At 41.7% G+C, this 19,968-nt stretch overlaps 1 protein-coding gene across 1 annotated transcript in view; it reads left to right on the plus strand.

The window, feature by feature from the left end:
- Positions 1 to 19,968, plus strand: part of ntrk3a (neurotrophic tyrosine kinase, receptor, type 3a) — a 235,886-nt gene that overhangs the window by 192,232 nt on the left and 23,686 nt on the right. The window contains exons 13-15 of the mRNA XM_034085760.2: positions 498 to 686; positions 11,809 to 11,939; positions 15,411 to 15,583. Of these exons, the coding sequence (XP_033941651.1) occupies positions 498 to 686; positions 11,809 to 11,939; positions 15,411 to 15,583 (493 nt within the window). The remainder of the gene's footprint in view (positions 1 to 497; positions 687 to 11,808; positions 11,940 to 15,410; positions 15,584 to 19,968) is intronic.

Consider the following 19,968-nt stretch of genomic DNA (forward strand, 5'->3'; position numbering starts at 1 on the left):
CCCCATTGCATCCTCTGTATCATGCTCTCATAGGCAAGGGTGACTGTCAGCCCTATTGACAGCAGCAAGATGTGTTTGGTTCCAGCTGAGAATACTGAGCGGTCCACATCAGTAGTCCTGTGCTGTCTGTCCCTGGGGACCGGGCCTATGCACACGGTGTACTGAGGCCACCATGATAGAACTGTAATGATTCAATTACTGCAACAAATGATGACTGTTCTGTACCTATGATACGCTTAAACTCTGCAATTATGTTCAGTTGTATTGCTATCTAAGCACGATGACAATAAGTGGACTGGCTGCATGATGTCATAGATGCCACTCTATTGAATTACCACCTGAATGATTGTGTGCATTTAAAAAAGCATTCCTGGCTGTGTGGAAATCAGCTGACCAGCTACTGGTTTGCTAGATTCAATGAATTGTTCAAGAATTATGTATTTAGCTAGATAACAAAACATTGAATATGTTCTGTATCTTTTTGACATGCTTTCTAGGACCAGTAGCAGTAATAAGTGGTGAGGAAGACTCTGCCAGCCCCCTTCATCACGTGAACCATGGGATTATCAGTCACTGTACTCTGGATGGGGGGCCGGACGCCGTGGTGATTGGGATGACCAGGATCCCCGTCATAGAGAACCCTCAGTACTTCAGACATGGACACAACTGCAACAAACCCGCCACCTGTAAGTACTCACATACACACTGTGCGGGTTGTAATGTGAAGCATGGCTCTGGCTTGCTCTCAGGGGGTCATGTCAAATACATGGGCAGATTTGTTCAAAGGAGTAGATGCCTACGACCAGTGGCGTCGCCTGGCCTGGGCATTCGGGGCTTTAGCCCCGGACAATTCTCCCTCAATAATATAATCAGGGGTGCACATAACTGGTACGCATGCGCGGCAAACAGCTGAATTGCATAACGTCACTTGTGTCACTACGCTCCTTTGCGTTCGTCAAAACAAAACACATATTTCGTCTACACGTGTTTCTTGTCTACACTCAATGGAGTAAACTACTAGACATGTAAAAAGACATTAAGCAGCTACGTTGCCGTGTCGCTCCCTGCAAAACATCTTTGGACTTTCTATGACTGATTGAACTGGGTGCTGGGCGAGCCGTGCAGGACATAACCGACGGACCTGTGACGCTTTACAGGAGGCAGAGGCAGGGCCGCCCCTCCCTACAGGCAGATCACGCAGACTGCGCGGGGCCTCACCTCGCGGAGGGGACCCCATCTCGCGGAGGCAGCCTCAACTGAGCCGCAAATGCGGCGCAACTACTGTATGCGCCGCACAGTTTCGTTGTTCATTTTACTCTCACAGTGCACCAGATTGATGCTTTTAACTTCAATTTTAAAAAGCAAAGTCATCCCTAGAGAATGTTAGGTCCACTCCCCACTTATAGAAATAGCACTGTACTCCTGCCTTGAGCTGATTATCGAGCCTTCGTTGTAACAGTCGCGGGTGTATTGTGTATTTGCGCGGGGAGTGTTGCAGTAGAAAGTTCCACTGTAGCGCCCGGTACCTTAATGGGAAACCCTACATGTTTGAGCACCCTCTATGAAATGTCAAGCTACCCCACAGCACCCCCAAAATAAAATCTCTGGCGCCGCCACTGTGGGCTGAGCCCTGAATGTTTCCAGGTCCAGAAAACGCCCCTGCCTACGACACGTTTGATGTCATAATCCCTCTAGACGAGGTTTGGTTTCCTCATAAAATAGCCAGGAGTTTCTATCTTAATAGACTTTGAGCAAAGACATTTTTTAAAATAAATTTCAATTCAAAAACATCTATAGGGGACTACGTTGGAACTGTCATCATGTTGCTGTTAAACTTAAAAAGTCAGATGGAACTGCAAACAAGACTTTTATACTCTTCTCCAGAGTGACACGGCTAATAGTATGCCGACCGCTCCAGTCGTACACTGCTCGTGCTTTTACCTGATAAGTGTCCTTACTACTTTTCAAAACACAGTGACGCCCATGGACTTTGAATGTGGTGTAGATAATCTGGATACATGCCGACACTGATATGGAATACTAGGTCAATCCCCCCTCATACTGTGCTGTATACACTGTCCCTTTGTCCAACAGAAAGCAAATGTCCCGTTCTCGATGTTGCCTCTGTTCCACTGGCCTCTGCATGGCTACGTTTTCTCTCAGAGGTTTTTTTAATATATTGTGAGCAACCTGTCATTGGAACAAGTGTGAAATGGTGTTGTTAGCAATCCAACACATTATGTCCCAAGAGTTGTGGTCATTATATAGAAGCCTCACATGGTGGCCAAGGTTATTACACAACCTTTGTAACATCTCTATCCTGAGGTCTCTAGTACTCCTGTCCCCCCCCCCCGTTCCTTTTATTCCAGTAGTCTCTCCCACAGATAGTATTCTGCCACAGCAGTGGAGCAAATCACTTCTTGACTTTACAGCCACATACATCTTCACAAATCCCCTGGGAGACAACACACACACACACACACACACACACACACACACACACACACACACACACACACACTACTGATGTTGTTGCCAATGACGATGCTAATCCATCACTAGAGTCACCTTGTGTGATTATTACCAGCTATATATTTCTACTGGTGCTGTGTGTGTGTGTGTGTGTGTGTGTGTGTGTGTGTGTGTGTGTGTGTGTGTGTGTGTGTGTGTGTGTGTGTGTGTGTGTGTGTGTGTGTGTGTGTGTGTGTGTGTGTGTGTGTGTGTGTGTGTGTGTGTGTGTGTGTGTGTGTGTGTGTGTGTGTGTGTGTGTGTGTGTGTGTGTGTGTGTGTGTGTGTGTGTGTGTGTGTGTGTGTGTGTGTGTGTGTGTTTCTCCCTGTCATGAGTCTGTAATGATAAAGCCATCATCACCTGTGTGAGCTCATGCTCAACTCAGTAGTACACACACACACACACACACACACACACACACACACACACACACACACACACAGTTGCCTGCTTACTTAATATGTCTTACATGGACTTCTGATTTTGTGTTTTGAGGGAATCACTTTTATATCCTTGTTTAGAGGAAATATGCTCATTGTCAGCTTCATTTTGTATGCAGTGTCTCTCCTGGGACATGTCTCTACTGGGACATGTCTCCATGCTTTAATGTTCAAAAAGCTCTTTATTTGTCTCATACTGCCTGTGCTCCAGCACCTCTTTTCACCCTCTGTCTGAAACCAGAGCCCAGTCTGCTCTGATTGGTTAGCTGGCCGGCTCTGTTGTGATTGGTCAACCAATTAGAGGTGTGTTGGAAATGTCCCGCCGCTTAGCCTATCACGTACAATGTGTTGGAGCACTACCCAATAAAAGTGTAACATAGTGTAGTCATTATGTTACTGGAGTAAACAAAGGAGTCAACAAAAATAACTATCTGTCTTACTGCTGCTGGAAAACGTGTTTAAAGGATCTGCAGTAGACTTATGTCTATTTTTGTAATGCCACAAAATACTAATAAATAATAATAATAACTTGAATGTATGTAGCGCCTTTCATTAACCCAAGGTCGCTTAACAAGAAACATATAAGGACAAGACATACAGACATAAAAGGGGGGCAGACATGGAAGTGTTACATTGCGAGGGGAGGACACGTGAGTTATTGTTGGAAGGCTTTGTTGAACAGATCGGTTGTCAGGGTAGATTTGAAGATGTTGAGAGAAGGGGCGTTACGGATTTCAGCAGGGAGGGAGTTCCAGAGGGTGGGGGCAGCGACACTGAAGGTGCGGAGGCGTGACTGGGGAATGGAGATAAAGCCATTTTAGATGTAGTTAAATCCACACAGTATAGGAAAACATGTACACATTTAATCTGACAACGCCTTACATACACATCAAACTATCAGGCCATTACATGCCGTAGACAGCTGTTCTATTACACAAGGTTTCTTCTTTTGTCATGTAACTCCCATTCAGGTGTTTATAATGCATTAGCAACCACGTGAAGTAAAGATGTGTCGAGTGATGAAAGGTGCTTTGCTCTGCTGCCTCACAGCCTCTGGAGCATGTCTGCTGCTGGAGGATGCCGGTCCCAGAGCTCGTTACAGACCCGCTAATTGCAACCCAGTAGCGGAACGGGCACCTTATACAGCTAACCCTTGTGTTAGTGTGTGTGTGTGTGTGTGTGTGTGTGTGTGTGTGTGTGTGTGTGTGTGTGTGTGTGTGTGTGTGTGTGTGTGTGTGTGTGTGTGTGTGTGTGTGTGTGTGTGTGTGTGTGTGTGTGTGTGTGTGTGTGTGTGTTGTACATGCCTGACTTGTTTGTATGTGGTTGTGTGTGTATTATCTATGTTTGTGTGTGCGCAGCCCCCACTGTGATAAAGCCATTGAGCCGTGCACAAAGCACTGCCTGCTTCAATGCAGTCCAAATGATACAAGCTAAAGCTGGGTACACTTTATACAGAGTGTTCAAAGTGAAAGGGTCACAGCGCTGAAGCTTTGGGAGAGAGCTGCTCGCAGTGTGAGCCTCAGTTCACTTTCATAGGGGCCTGAGGACTGACATGACAACCACCACATACTTTCATTAGGAATTAAACTCGTCAATCCTACTTCCTGTACAACAGAAAAACAAAAGACAGGAAGAACCGGTTATAGAAGTTGAGTGGATGTGTTGCTTCAAAAAAGCAACATTTTGTAAATACAAACATTCGTAAAACGCATTGTTTACAGGGATTGGAGGTCAAAACAATATACACAACCACCACTGGAATATTAATGATATGCATAAAGATAAATCTACATGTATGTTATTAGCATTATAATATTAGTGTAGCCTCATCTTTACTGTGCAGAACCGTGCCGCCTTCAAATATTGATTTCTAAATGAAAGTGGAACATTATGAATGATGATTCAAACTATTTGGAACAGCCATAGTTCAAACATGTCTGATTACTCTAAAGCAGTGGTACTCAACCTTGTCCTAATCAGGAGCCACATTGACGAAAACATATTTTTGCAAGAGCCATAATCCAAAAACGCTCCTTTCCTCCCTGAAACCAGTATGCATTTGAGAATATGGATAATAGTAATATGTTACTAAGGAATGAAAAGCATAATGTACAGTGCAATAACTGTGATTTATTATTTTCACCGCAACCACAAAACACACATTGCTGACTGCCCATAACAACAGATAACAGACAGCATGGTTACTGATCACCACAGGGTGCCTCTGTCGCTCGTTCACTCATATTAGTGTGGAATACGTTTTTTTGAGCAGTTCGGTTCTGTTTGAGTCTCGCCAGCTTTTCCGCCCTCAACTATCCACTTTTCGGAAAGTCGGTACTGAACTTCGGGTGTTTTGTGTCGTGATGGCGCTGCAAATTGGACCTTTTAAATTGTGAAATGACGTTGTCACAAAGCAGGCAGATGCATTTTCCCGAACCGGTGGAGACGAAGAAAAACTCGAGTTCCCAGTCCTCTTTAAATGTTCGATATTCCTCTTCATATTTTCGTTTCCTATATTCCTTTACCATTTTTGCATAGTGCTGTAAGCTAGTTTTCCCAGTGTGACGGAGCAATTATCTCACGCACCAGCAATCAGAGCGCGAAACCTGAAATAATTTGTGATTGGTTGTTCAGAGGGATGGGGGGCCGGCTTAATAGACTGATGTGTGTGATGACTGATGTGTGACTTGTGAGTGATAATGAAATGTTGATGAATTCTGCTGACAATGTTTTTGTTTTTTTTGTGGGACTTAAAAGAGCCGCAACTAGTCTTAAAGGAGCCGCATGCGGCTCGCGAGCCGCGGGTTGAGTATCGCTGCTCTAAAGTGTTAAAGGTCCCATGTCATGGCCATTTCCACTGGTCATAATTCCATTGTTGAGGTCTACTAGAATAGATTTATACTGTGCAATTTTCCAAACTCACATTGGTTTCGCATACAGCATCTCTGTAAAGTATGTGTGTTCACTCTCCACTAAACGGCTCGTTGCAGCTCTTGCCCCCCCCTCCCTGTGAGCCCAGTGTGCTCTGATTGGTCGGGACCAGTCGGGACGTTGTGAATCGCACTGAGCTCCGTGGAGGTGTGATTTCCTTGTTTTGCGATACACAGCTAAACACAGCCAAACTCACCCTGAGCACACACAAAGTCACAGCCGAAGTAACAACAATAAGTGTGGCTTGATATTGAGTAAGAAAAAGGTTGATGAACGCTGTGAGAATGGGTCTGCAGAGAGAATTTTGCCGCGATCCCAACTGTCTGTTATCAGCCTGCAGCCAGGGAGGAGAGATCAGCAGAGCTGCCTGCACTGAGTGTGTGAGGAAGTCCGTGGATTGGTCAATTTGGACCAATCAGCGGGGACTTAACGTAACGGCTCCGCGGACGTAACGTAACGGCTCCACGGATTGGTCCATTTCGTTCCGGGGATGACATGACATCATGATGTCCCCGGAAGAATCAAATGGACAGTGATGTATCTCCAACGAGGCGTTTTGGGGAGGCGTTTTGAGGCGTTCTGTGTTAGAGTTTTACTCGCTACATGGTGTACTTTGAGGGTTGTGACTCTGCAGACCGTTTACATGCATAAAAACCTTCATAACACACAAGGGGACGGGTGATAACCGGAAAAGCATGACATGTCACCTTTTTTTTTATATAATTATGTTTCAGACAAACACATATAAACACACTCTATTAATAGTGCATTCTAGCATCATAAATTACTTCCATAACTAATGTTCATAAAGGTTAACAGTTGTACTATGACGTTTTGTGTATAGTCTTTGGCCGCCATAACTCCTTGTGACATCATATATTTAAGGGGTTTAGTGAAGCTACAAAACAGCAGTTTGATACCATTACAAAATAGTTGGTTAAATAGTGGACACCAATAATCAGCTGTTAAGAAGCAGCAAGAGGAGAGAGAGATAAAGAATTGTGAGTTATTGATGCATAAAGACTGTCTTTATGAATGAATTAATGCTGGGCTTCATATGTGTCTGCGTCCACAGTCTTTTAACCTCTTTGTCAACACTTTGTATTTGTCAGTTTCCTCTTTCAAAGTGACAATGACGCCAAGCACAATGCGTGGGTTGCCAGAAGCAATTATTGTTTTCATCGTTTTGAAAATGGAAAATGTATGCTGTTTTCATTTCTGGAAATGTCTCTCCATTAATGTGGCTGTTAACTCTCGATGTCTTAAACAGATGCAGTTAACTTGATAGCTAACTAAATAGGAAAACAACCTTCGCATTCTTAATGCTCAGATCGGCTGTTTACATCTGTAACTTTGTGAAAATAGCCATCAATGACCTCACTAACTATGTATAGCATTAACATGTAGCTGATGGTTTTATCCAAAGCATCTTATAATAAGTGCATTCAACAAGTAAAACAACAATTGTAAGTCAAACCATTGTAATCCCTACTGCATTGGCTTCGATTAAGCCAAACATTTGAATTGTACAGATTTCTTTTTTCTTTGGCCAAGGTGCAGTCGAGACAAGTGGGCTTCAGTTTGCAGTGGAACATGTGTAGACTTTCTGCTGTCCTGGTATATACTCCATTTGGAGCCAGGGTGGCACACAGGCGTGTTTAACGATGTCCTGGATGTAGGAAAGTCCTGATACATTACCAGCACGGTAGTCCAGAACAAATTGGAGATGGTGGCAGTGATTCAGAGGTGTTGATTCAGAAACGTTCTGAAAAAAGGGCCGAGTCTGGAACAGGTTTGGGAACCTACACACGTTTGCCATGTACCCACCAAAAGTTATCATGGTGTTGTTTGTGATGTTGAATACTTGTGTGGTCTAATTATTTCAGTCCCTAAGGGCCACATAGAAAACAACATAGCTTTGTTTGGATGTGTCAATGCCTGAAGCTATATTGTACTTTGAGATACGTTCAATTCATAACAATCATGTCTCTTTGGGTTTTAAGGAACAGTTAGCTTCTAACACAGGCTCTCTGGAGACACGTGGTTTTAAACCCAAGATTACAGTTTTAGACATGCAGCAAAGTAACACTGAGGATAAATAGTACAACATTATGCATTCACAGCCCCACTTTTTCACCAGCAATTATTCATGCAGAGTTCTGAGGGCTGTGAAGCCTGAAGGCCAGGGGTGACAGCAGCCCCCAGGGCAGACAGCATTCATTTCAGAAGTCATGTTGGAGAGGACAGTAATTAACCCTCTCTGCTGTCCTTTCTCTGGCCTCCATCCATCATAAGTAGGCATGTTAAGAGATCTTACTCCCAATGCCACAAGGACTACATGTTTCATATATTTACAATGTGTACACAAAGTGTGGAATGTACCATATGGGCTGTCCCTTTTAGAGCCCGTACTCATCAAACATGCTGCTGTTGGTGGCCTGCAGGGACCTGGGCTAGAAACTGTGTGCTGTATCCAGAGACCCAAATTAATTAATGCATTTTTGATGTTATCGTATGGGGTCATGTAACACAGATGTGTCACCTAACACAGTCCTAACCTCATTCTGAAATATTAACAGTGTTTCTTATTAGTTTGGGCTATCCAGACTGAAGACTAGTTATCTAAGCATAATCAGACACCAACATAAACAACGTTTTAAATATTGACTACTGTTTGAAAAGTGTTGTTCATCTAAAAGGTGTGACGTGCAGTATAATTCCTTTAATTGCAAATACAGGCATACAATCAGTTATGAACCGTAACCATTCCTTCGGCTTGATTTCTATATTTGTCAGTCTTTCTACAATTCCCCCTATTGGTTGCCTGTATACTTGAACAGAGTCATTCCAAAAATAACCGTCACTTGCAGAACAATGCTACGGCGTTAGGAACAGTATAGACAGTCCAGACTGCTTAAAGTTTCCAGTGAAAAACTGAATTGTCCTTGGCAATAATTGCTTATTTAGATTTAATCAAATGTGTGCTTTGCCAGAATGCTGCAAATGTGCATCTCAGTATAAAAGGCTCAATTGTACCTTCTCAGGGATTCTTTTGATTTAAAAAGTTAGTACAAACATGTTTATATACATGTAACATATGATAGCAATTTAAGTCCTTAAAGGTTCTACAGTACATGCTTCCAAACAATGATCAAATAGTTGATGTTGCTGAAACTAAAACCACCCAGATGTCACCCCGTTATCCTAAACTAGGATCAGCCAGGTCAGAGGCGGGACCTTAATTTGAAGCTCTGTGTTGAGTTAGCCCGACTTTGGTTTATAGGTGCAATTTAATCATAAATGTTCACATTAAATACAGGGTTCAAACACGGAATTGTAAAAAACTGTAATGCAATACATTAAGTATTGGACACACAAACGGTAGATTAATGTTATTCTGCTTTAAGCTGACCGGTCAGATTCCCCCTTGAGCTAACACACTCAATAATATATGGACATCCAACCATTTATTAGGCATGACAAGAACAAGAACATGAATGAAACAGGACTCAAGAGCTTTGGTGTGTAAGCCAACATGAAAGAGTAAAAGATGGGGGTTCCCTTTATATCGATAAATGCCATTGGCTACAAAGTCTTGATAGTGTAGCCTCTTACAGAGAGTGGGATGACCCAAAGTAGGGGGCAGGAGGGGGGGGTGGTAAACTTTATTTGTATAGCCTAATATGAGGGTGTCAATGCACTGATCCACCAGTCGGAAGGTCAGTGTATCAATCCCAGCAGTCAACATATTGAAGTGTCCTTGGGCAATATTCTAAACCCCACATTGCTCCCGTAGTCATGTCTATGGTATTGAACTTTATGGAATTGGATAAAAGCGCTGCTAAATACATTGTAATGTAACGTAAAATGAATCACCCTCAGTTACATTGATCACAATACCCACTGAACCCCCCCCCCCCTAACCTATAGCTGAATGCTAATGGGTGCTACACCACACAGTCGACATCATACCAACGAAAACAACAACAAAGGCTTTGGGGAAAGAGCAACAGAAGCCATTCAATCAGACATGAAGGTCAGCCACCCTCCGACAACCTTCCTCAACCCTGACACCTGTCACCTCTAGGCCTGAGCTGCGCTACGATTTGAGATTGATTCATTGCATTGCAAGTAAACACCAGTGTTCAAGAACTCCCACTTCTCTTACCTTTGGATTTTTCCTCTTACCCATCTGTCTATAAGAAGTGGAGTTTGTACATCAGCCTCACTGTCGAGCTTTGATCCTGTTCCTCCTGTAGTCCACCATGACCATGAGTAGATCAGTCAAAGTCAACTTTATTGTCAATCTTTCAGTTGACAGTGTAGATTGCTAGTCTATGCAATTAGATTATTTGCATAATTAATGTCCCAACAATTGCTGTTCAAAGCTTCTTGCCTTGTTCCTTTGTGGACAAGTTTCATCCTAAAAGATGTACCTAAAGGGAAAAAAGAACACTAACACTGTCAGTGATAACTTTCCACATGTGCGAACCCTAACAAAAAATCTTGTAAATTGGCAATAATGAAAAAATGGACACTTTTAAAAAGGAGAAACTTTAATGACATAAGTAGTGTAAGAGGAGGTTTATGTGACATAACCCTAACCCTAGTGGTATTAAAGACCTTTAGTGTGTCGTTTATTAAAGTAGAGCAATCTGGTGCATGTAATAGGGCTGTGCATCTTCACTGGTCTCACGATTCCATTACGATTATCCTGTCTTCGATTCGATTCGATATCCCGATGCATCACGATTCATACCAATGCGTTGCATTCTCAATTTTCTATATTACTGCACATGGCTTCTTTTTTATCAATGAATACATGCAGTAAATACATATGAACTCCCTTTTTATTATTTAGAAAGTGCTTATTGCATTTGAAATCAATTGCATAGGTCTAGCATCTCTATACAGTATCTGTGTGTGAAATTGTTCCATCGTCGAAAACAAAAAACTAATGCTTCTGCAGTCTAGCTGCAGCTTCTAGCAACGGCCTTCTGTTAAAGAAGGACACTGAATGTCCTGAATGTGGCATCACTAACATGACTTGAGTCTGAAACATAGACTGGTCTGAACACAGTAGAGTATTGACAACAGCATATCAAACTAAAACTAAAATACTGCATGCGGGTGCACACTTACATCCTCTGTCTTACTGTTGCATACATCCCATGATTGTAGGGGATTAAGTTAGCTTCATCATATCTCAATCAGTGATTAAGTGAATAACAAAGTTTCTATCAGGTCACTATCAGCCTGTCGCTCATTATTTCAGGGAGGGGGCGGGGTTTGGCGCAGCAGAGAGGAGACGGTGATCGCGGAAGCTTTCCTCCTGCCTTCACAAACTTTACACACGTATCGTCTGAAAATAGCAAGAGGACATTCATAGTCTGCAATCCAAGACTTAACTAAATCCACCAGAAACCTGACATGATTGTGACGCGAGTATTTCTTTAAAACATAAATCCCTGTGTGTCTGAGCCGCAGCGACACGGACTGATTCAGAGCGGGTCCTTCTGCTGTTGGTTCTGGACTGGTGTTCTTATGTTTGGTGTCGATGTGCCGTTGTCTCGTCTGTTCCCTGATCTCTGCGTCTCCGACCGATTTAATATTAAAGTGACAGAAAAAAAAACCTTATTGTAAAGCCGCGGCCGTAAAATCAGGAAGCAATGTTAATACGCTATAATCGATTATGTTCTGTCACTGCATCGATGCAGAATCGTCCACGTCCTTATCGCGATGCATCGTAGAAACGATTAATTTCAACACCCCTAGCATATAAGGTTGTTAACACACTGCTCAGCTTGGTTAACCACATTTTAGCATGAGCTTATTAAACATCCACGTTAGAGAGTGGGTGTACAGTACCATTTAAAAATAATTGTTTAAATGCATGTCATCCAGTCCCTCTTCCTCTGTCCCTCTCAGATGTGCAGCATATTAAACAGAGGGACATCATTCTGAAGAGGGAGCTCGGAGAAGGAGCCTTCGGCAAGGTCTTCCTGGCTGAGTGTTACAACCTGAGCCCCACCAAGGACAAGATGCTGGTCGCTGTAAAGGTAAGAGAAGGAGTTTTGTGAAGTTAAAGGCTCCATTATTACACTCTTATTCTGCTCTGATATCTTTTTTCATTAACCGTCTCTCCTGGTTCTGTAAAGTAAATCAGTTAGTCTGAAGTGTTGTCTTGAAGATGTGTCATTCAGTTTGAACAGACTTATACAAAGCAAAGTAAATTCATTGAAAACTAAATTCAACAAACAGCGCCCATCAGTCATGTATCACCTACGGACACACAATACATTCAGGTTTCAGCTGACAAATAATCTTTCCAAAAATGATCTGCATCGTGTTCAAAGAAAGAAAGTGCCACAACCAGCCACTGTTGCAGTTGGACCAGTAAGTAGCACTATGTAATTAAAAGGTAAACATATTTTATTTTCAGTATTTAATAAACATACCGCTATACTGGTATACTGGTGTTCAAATGAAGCCACCATTAGTCTTTTGATTAGTTAACTGAGCAGTCTGTAATGATTTCCTACCATAAACTATAACTAGCTAGGTAGCTAACAGTGGGCACAACAGCAGTGTGTAATGTAACAATACCAGGTTGAACAGTGTACAACATGCACTGTATTAAGGAACGTGTTTGAATATAATGGTGATATAGCCCCGCATGTTTTATTAAATAGTCCCGGTTCTCAAGAGATATATATATATATATATATATATATATATATATATATATACAATACAACATAAGTAATATCTATGTAAAAAATAGCTGTTTATTCATCCGTCATACAGACCATACATTAAAGCCGTACTTTTGGGTCCTCTCTGTGTGTCATTCAAGCTTGGTGTGTGTGTCACAAACACATTTTGTAAGTTCACCGGTAATGAGATTGTTGTTAGCATCTGGTTAGCTATGGATAGCATCTGGTTGGCTATGCTAACACAGATATCATTTTCAACAAGAGTTCTCTCCTGTTGAGTCAGAGTCAGTCAGGAAGTGAGAGAACTCTGCCTCAGATAACGCTATTGCTCAGGTTAGTGATGTAAAATACTCTTTGAGTAGCTAGTTAAAGTTAGCTCAGGTGTTCTCAAACGTTTTCGCATTGCTGTTCAATTTTGGAGTATACAAATGCAATTCAATCTGAAATATGTGAAGTGTTCTGCACAAGTGAAAAATATAGGAAAGTAAATCTGACGCTAACGCTATGAGAAACGCTGATATGGTTTGTACGGCATGGATTGGATTACTATTATGACATATGTTGAAGACATAGAATCAGCTGTTAGTTACAGAGGCAGTTATTAATAGAAACATGGCCACCACATTGACCTGCAGCAGAAAGGTGTTGCAGCTGCAGCCTTTTTAAAACTGCAATTCTTTCCATCTGGCCAACCAGCTCTATCCAACACACACACACACACACACACACACACACACACACACACACACACACACACACACACACACACACACACACACACACACACACACACACACACACACACACACACACACACACACACACGTCACACACACCATTTTTATAAGGTGTGTGTTTTCATTCCTGTAATAGTCCTTTTCTAGCACAACCTTTTTTTTGTTGGACGATACAAAGACTCCATTTACATGCATAAAAACCTGTATAACATACTACAGGAAATGTGTTTAATTTGGGATCTAAAGGACATATCTTGTTCAAATTAAAAATGTCCTCATGACGGTTGCCTGTTTATACATCAGAATATGTTATTTTAAATAGCTATTTGTCTGCCTCATTCTTTTGCCCAAGCCTCTTTTATACGTCAATGTTTTCTCTCAACTCAAATGTTGCCATTAGAGGGAAGCAACATCGTAATGAAGGTTCAATACAGAGGCACTTTGTTAGCATTACCAATGTTAAAGGACACGATAACAGACAGCAGCTCAGTGTATGACCTCAGAGTTAACAAGAGCTGAAATGAAGGAAAACAAGAGCAGACAGGGGAAAAAAGAAGAGGAGGTGAACAACAAGGTAACCATGGCAGCAGTACTGCTATTAAAGCTATCAACAGTATTCTTAGTGCCATTCACTGAAGAAGAATACGGTGCCTGCTCTCCTCAGTCAGATTGTTTGACCTTTGTTTGACTCAGTCCCCGAAGAACCTTTTTGTGATTCGTAAAGAAAGTTAAGCACACTGTGTTGTTAGAGGAAGGGCTGAGATATGTGTGTCTGTTAATAAAGTTAGGTCAAAGTGTGATGGGGCTGAATGGAGAAATAAAAAAGGTGATGAAGAAAAAGCAAGCAGATTATCGAAGTGAGCATGGCATGATGACATGTAACGTCAATGCAGAGACTCAGGGAACACACATTCACGCTGATGACGCACATTTCAAATCACTCGCAAAGTTCATCTTTTTCAACACCAATCAGCGTTCCTCATATTTGCACAGAAATTGGAAAAACATTGTTGTGTATGAACCACAGATTGTTTATGGCATGGCAAATACAGTTGCTACTTTATTGATATGACGTTATTTTGAGTATGGACGGAGCAGCTACAACGGTAGCTTAGCCTAGAGCAGGGGTGTCAAACTCAATTTCAATGCGGGCCACATTCACATTATGGTTGCACTCAAAGGGCCGGTTGTAACTTTAAGACTATATAAAAATACATATCTAAATATTTAATATATATAAAATAATGTATTTTATTGCGTCTGCATTGGATTATTTTCGGATAGGGTAAAAACTTCATAATTAACTACGTCTGAAAGCAGAAGTCTAGGGCAAATAATTGTAAGTCTCTTCAGTGAGAATGTCACAAAATGATTTAAAAAGAAAAGCCAAATTCTGAAAGAAAAAAAAAAGAAGTTACATTTTGAAAAAGAAAAGTCAAATTTGAGATGCATTGTGGGACATGTAGTTTATGGGCAACGTGCTTCTGTAAAGTAGCATGTAACCGTATAATAAACATATCATATTTTTTGCAAGCTCTTGTGGGGCCACATAAAATGAAGTCGCGGGCCGGATTTGTGATCTATCCCATCTCTATTCAGAAAACAAAAATGTTACGTTTTTCTCAAATGAATCAAACCTTGGTCACCATATAAATAAATTAAGAGTGGGAATAACATCTAAAGTGTAAATCATGGCTCCCCTAGGTATCTTTCTCTCTTTTTAGCCATTCCTGGTTGTAATATTGGCCTTTTAATTAAAAAGTGGGATGTTTTCCAGGCATAAAGACATAAAATAGAAACATCATAACAACATTAGCGTGTGTTTTCGCTCTCTTTGAAAATTCTTTGATATATCACTTTCAACTCTCCTTTCTAAAGGTTGCTTTTCTCTTCCTTTCATTTTGTTCCATTTGACTGTCACTAAATTGCAGGTTTTACTGCTACAATTTTGTTATATCCTGCTTATATCCTGCTTCACTGCAGATGTTGATGTAAAAGTGAGCAATTTGTAATATAACTGAAGGAGGGATAAAGAAAGGAAGGGATCCACTGTAACATGCCCTCTCTTTTCCCCCAGACTCTGAAGGACCCCACTCTTGCAGCCAGGAAGGATTTCCAGCGTGAGGCCGAGCTGCTGACCAACCTCCAGCACGAGCACATCGTGAAGTTCTACGGAGTGTGTGTGGACGGAGACCCTCTCATCATGGTGTTTGAGTACATGAAGCACGGAGATCTCAACAAGTTCCTCAGGTGAGTTCAGACAGGCGACAGGTGGTGGAGGAGGTATGCTGAGAAGTAACACTATGACAGAGAACGCTTGCTAAGAGTAAAACTATCCTAAAGGATTAGTATTCCTTTTATCTGGACACAAAGGTTCCATCTCTAATGTTGAAACGTGAGATGTGAGCATTAGGTTAGGGGATAATGTGCAGCCGCTTATAACACAGCTACCCAATAAATAAACCAACAATTTCATTCAAAATATTGAATACAAAATGTTTTATTGATTTTAAAATGAATGATTGCATTCATTCCGCAAAATAATGTGTTCCACGGGGTACCAGAGGCTAGAATGGCAACGACAGCATTGTAACTTAAAATGACAGCAGCACTGATGGAGGTTTTCTGTAAACGTCCAAGTCTGTTCACATTTTGTTTCCCATTAACAAGTCCTTAAACACTGCAGAGCCCATACCGTGGCCGTTTCTCAATGTCGAGTAAACCTGCTGCAGAGCCACTATTTCAAGTATTCCACGTCATCGAGTGGCGCCGAAGGCCTGTTTAAATGCATGTTAAATGCCCAGCATTCGGCGCCACTCGATGACGTAGTATACTTGAAATAGTGGCTCTGCAGCAGGTATACTTAACTTTGAGAAACGGCCCGTGTTCCTTTTGGTGTTTACTTCCTGTCTGTCTTCTTCTGCTGTTCCTTTTAGTGTTTGCTTATATACTTCCTGTTTCTAATGCTGACTTTCCTGACGTTGTTTAACCTCTTTCCTTCTCCTGCGCTGTTTGACTTTTCTTCACTGGGGACAGTTCAGCCATCATGAATCCAAAGTTTCAAGCTCTTGACAAATATCAAAGTGAATATTTAAAACATATTCCTAAATGTTATTTACTGATGGATGAAAATTAATGTTCGTTGTCGACAGCATGAATGTTCAAGTATTCAACTAAGCTGTGTAATGTGTCATTTTTATTATTACTCATTAAAAGACCTCATGAAACACATTGGTATTAAAGGCTTTAAGGACACTCCCAGTGGTTTTACCACCCTTAAAAAGAGATATTTTGATCTCAAGGGACTTTCACCTGGTTAAATAAAGGCTACAAACTTAAACTTACACATTTAAGCAAGCTGCACTAAAAGCTTCAAATGCATGTTTCCTTCCTTCCAGGGGCCGTTGGTATGAAAATAAATTAGCAAAATCACTAAATGTTAGTTTGAAAATACTCGAAGTACTGCTGCAATTTCCTAATCCTTCATGGTGGTGCATTTGCATGCTGGAGTGAAAATCTAATTACACCTTATTTTTAACAGTGTATCATAACTAAAGATTCTTAATCTACAAAGTAATTAGTAAAAAAGTAGAAATATACTGCATAAAGCAAACTATATACTTTATTTGATCTAAAATATTGATGTTTCTACAACACCCATTGTGTATTTTGTGAATGAAGCGCCATCTCATGGTTAAATCCTGTAATTGAACAAATGGGGAAATTGGGCAACGCCCTCTAGCAATTTGGCAACACCCCCAGCCACTGGCATCCGCTGGGCTTTTGACTGGGACACACCCTTTTGAGTCTGATCTGGAGTGCTACATCTGTACAGATCAATCTAGTGGAGTGAAAAGTACATTGTTGTATCAACCTTAATACAGTGCATACATGATGACCCGGCTCATGAGACATGACAAGAAAAGGGAGATACACGGGATATACTCCAAAAAGTGCCAATTTATTAAAGAAAATAAATGATTGCTCAAAAGTATGGAGTGTTTAAATCAGTATTGGATGATAAGTGGAGGGGTGTTGGTACAAGGTGAGGTAACTAAACTAACAGCATGGCCAGAGCCAAGCTAAAAAACAAAGAAAGTGCCTTGTTGTCTTAACACTTAAAGGAAGTTTGGGGAAGCATGCCACAAGCTCTTTAAGCATCTGTGTGTTCGAGCACGCGTCTGACTAACCTGTCCTGACATTCTGACCGGGCCTCTGTTTGCTTGATTGTGACCATTTAGAACGTTGTTACTTCTAAACAGTGACCAAAGTTTCCCTCATTCAACAAAGAAGTGTAAAAGGTGTGCAGAGGTCAACACGAGGCACAGCTTGTAGACACCGAGTGATGGATGGGCCTGTCTCAGCGAACCACTGCAGGTTGATGCTTTCTTTCTAAACCTTGTCACCAGACTACAACCGCCTGCTTGATAAGTACTTCTTACGTTACGTTCCTTCTCTAAAGGAAAAGCCCCTGCAGACTACTGCCAGGCTGTTTATGAAAAATGATTTGGGGGTCTGCCTGTCATGAAGTTCTAAATACAAATGACTGATTCTGATCCACCATCAAATATTGTTCCCAGAGTGAGTTTGCCTTCCTGTGAGGGCAAGTGTGAGTGATGAATAAGCCAGTTGACAGTCTGGAAACCTTTCAACCCAGAGCATTATGTAACATGCGGTTAGCTTTAGGTACAAATCATCTGCTTTAGCTATCACATGGGGATTGATGGCTGAGACAAAGGAAATAGACTGATACTAATGTCTTGTTTTAGAGCAAATCAGTAGGTGTTCAGAGAACTGGAGGCATCCTTGGGTTCAAAGTCATTGTTTCCTTCAACAGTTTAGTCCATTGCTAGAAATATTCACCCCAGTCTCCACCACAAACGCATCCTAATGAGAATTAAACACTTAAAATACTGGAACTAAACATTGCCTGTGTTGCCACCATTGATTGGGCAATCCTCCAGTACCAGTAATTAGCGATGTCATTATGTAAACAAAGGAGTCCAATGCAGGACTTTCTGGAAAGGGGGACTGTGTGGGAGAAATAGAAGGAAAAAATAATAATTCTAATCAAGTGTACATATCCTTGCATATATAATATACAATAAAGTATATAAGATATTGTTGAGAGGTTGAGTGTTTAATTCAGGAGTTGTTGTTGATAGTCTGGAGCTGTGCATCTGTCAGAGATGTCCTACAAGATTGAAACATCAGTGGACCGTTATTGAAAGCATGACTTTATTGCTATGTTATAAATAATAAATAGCTCTCTGTAATCAAGTGCCCCAATAGTGAATGCACTGGGTAAATACAGCTTCTTTACAACACATGAGCTGTTCATTTGGGAGTCATTAGATGAGAATTTATGTTGGTCTTGGGGTTCTAACCTTAGTTATTTGTTAACAGAAAAAGGTCCGACTCTGCAGCCTTACCTGCTCATTGCCTGCAAGCTGCTCTGGATGAGAGCACCGGCTAAATGCCCGAGTTGTAAATTGCGGTTGGTAAGCTAATGAGCTGCATTATGTCCGCTGCGATGAGATGCTATTTGCTCCCAGGACGCTTTGCCCTGCAGAATAGAACATTGGTACTTAGTCCGCAGCCTGGAAGCAAAGTCTACCTGTTCCACTGTCTCTGTCCCTCGGATGCTCATTTCCGCTCAGTCATTTTGTTCCCATTACATACTGCTAAATTAGCCAGCAACCGTTGGCCTCCAAAACCGCCATGCTCTCTCAGACACACACACACACACACACACACACACACACACACACACACACACACACACACACACACACACACACACACACACACACACACACACACACACACACACACACACACACACACACACACACACACATACCATGTATACATCACTTCAGGGGACATTACATTGACTTACTTGCATTTCCTAGAGACTTATCCTAACCATAACCAACACATGCCTAACCCTAACCCTTAACCTTACCCTAACCCTAACCCTAATCATAACCCTAACCAAGTCTTCACCCTAAAATTAATGATCCCCCTTATGGGGACCTCCAATGTGTCCCCATAAGGGAGGCGAGTCCCCACGCGTGACTATGTAAACAGATTTAGGTCCCCACAAGTATAGTAAGGCTAGTCCACGCACACACGCACACACACACACACACACACACACACACACACACACACACACACACACAGGTCTTCTGAGCTCACTGCCTGTCCTTCCTCAGTCACTGTACCAAGCCAACATGGAAGTGCGGCAGACATTGAAGTTAATTTCTGTAAAGGTACGACAACTGATGTTGACTTTCTTACGGAAAGAGACGTCTGTGAACCAGCATGTATTTTGGTTTAGCTAAATCAACTACCCAGTACCAACACTTGAATATCCTTTATTTAAATCAATAGGATCTTCTAGCTGTAAAAAAGAAACCTCACAATATGGCCATTTTGGCTTCAGGCACCACTGAGCAACTTTCATTGGAATAAATGAGCCCACCTCCAACACTGTATCCAGTTCTCTTTATACATGCATGATGACATACTATTTGAACCTAATGGTCACCACTGTGCCACATCACTGACGCTCAAACAAAGTGCCACTGGCTAGAATATATTTAGACGGTTCATTCTAGATGAATCAT

The sequence above is a fragment of the Pseudochaenichthys georgianus genome, chromosome 6 (assembly GCF_902827115.2).
Source record: "Pseudochaenichthys georgianus chromosome 6, fPseGeo1.2, whole genome shotgun sequence".
NCBI classification, from domain to species: Eukaryota; Metazoa; Chordata; class Actinopteri; order Perciformes; family Channichthyidae; genus Pseudochaenichthys; species Pseudochaenichthys georgianus.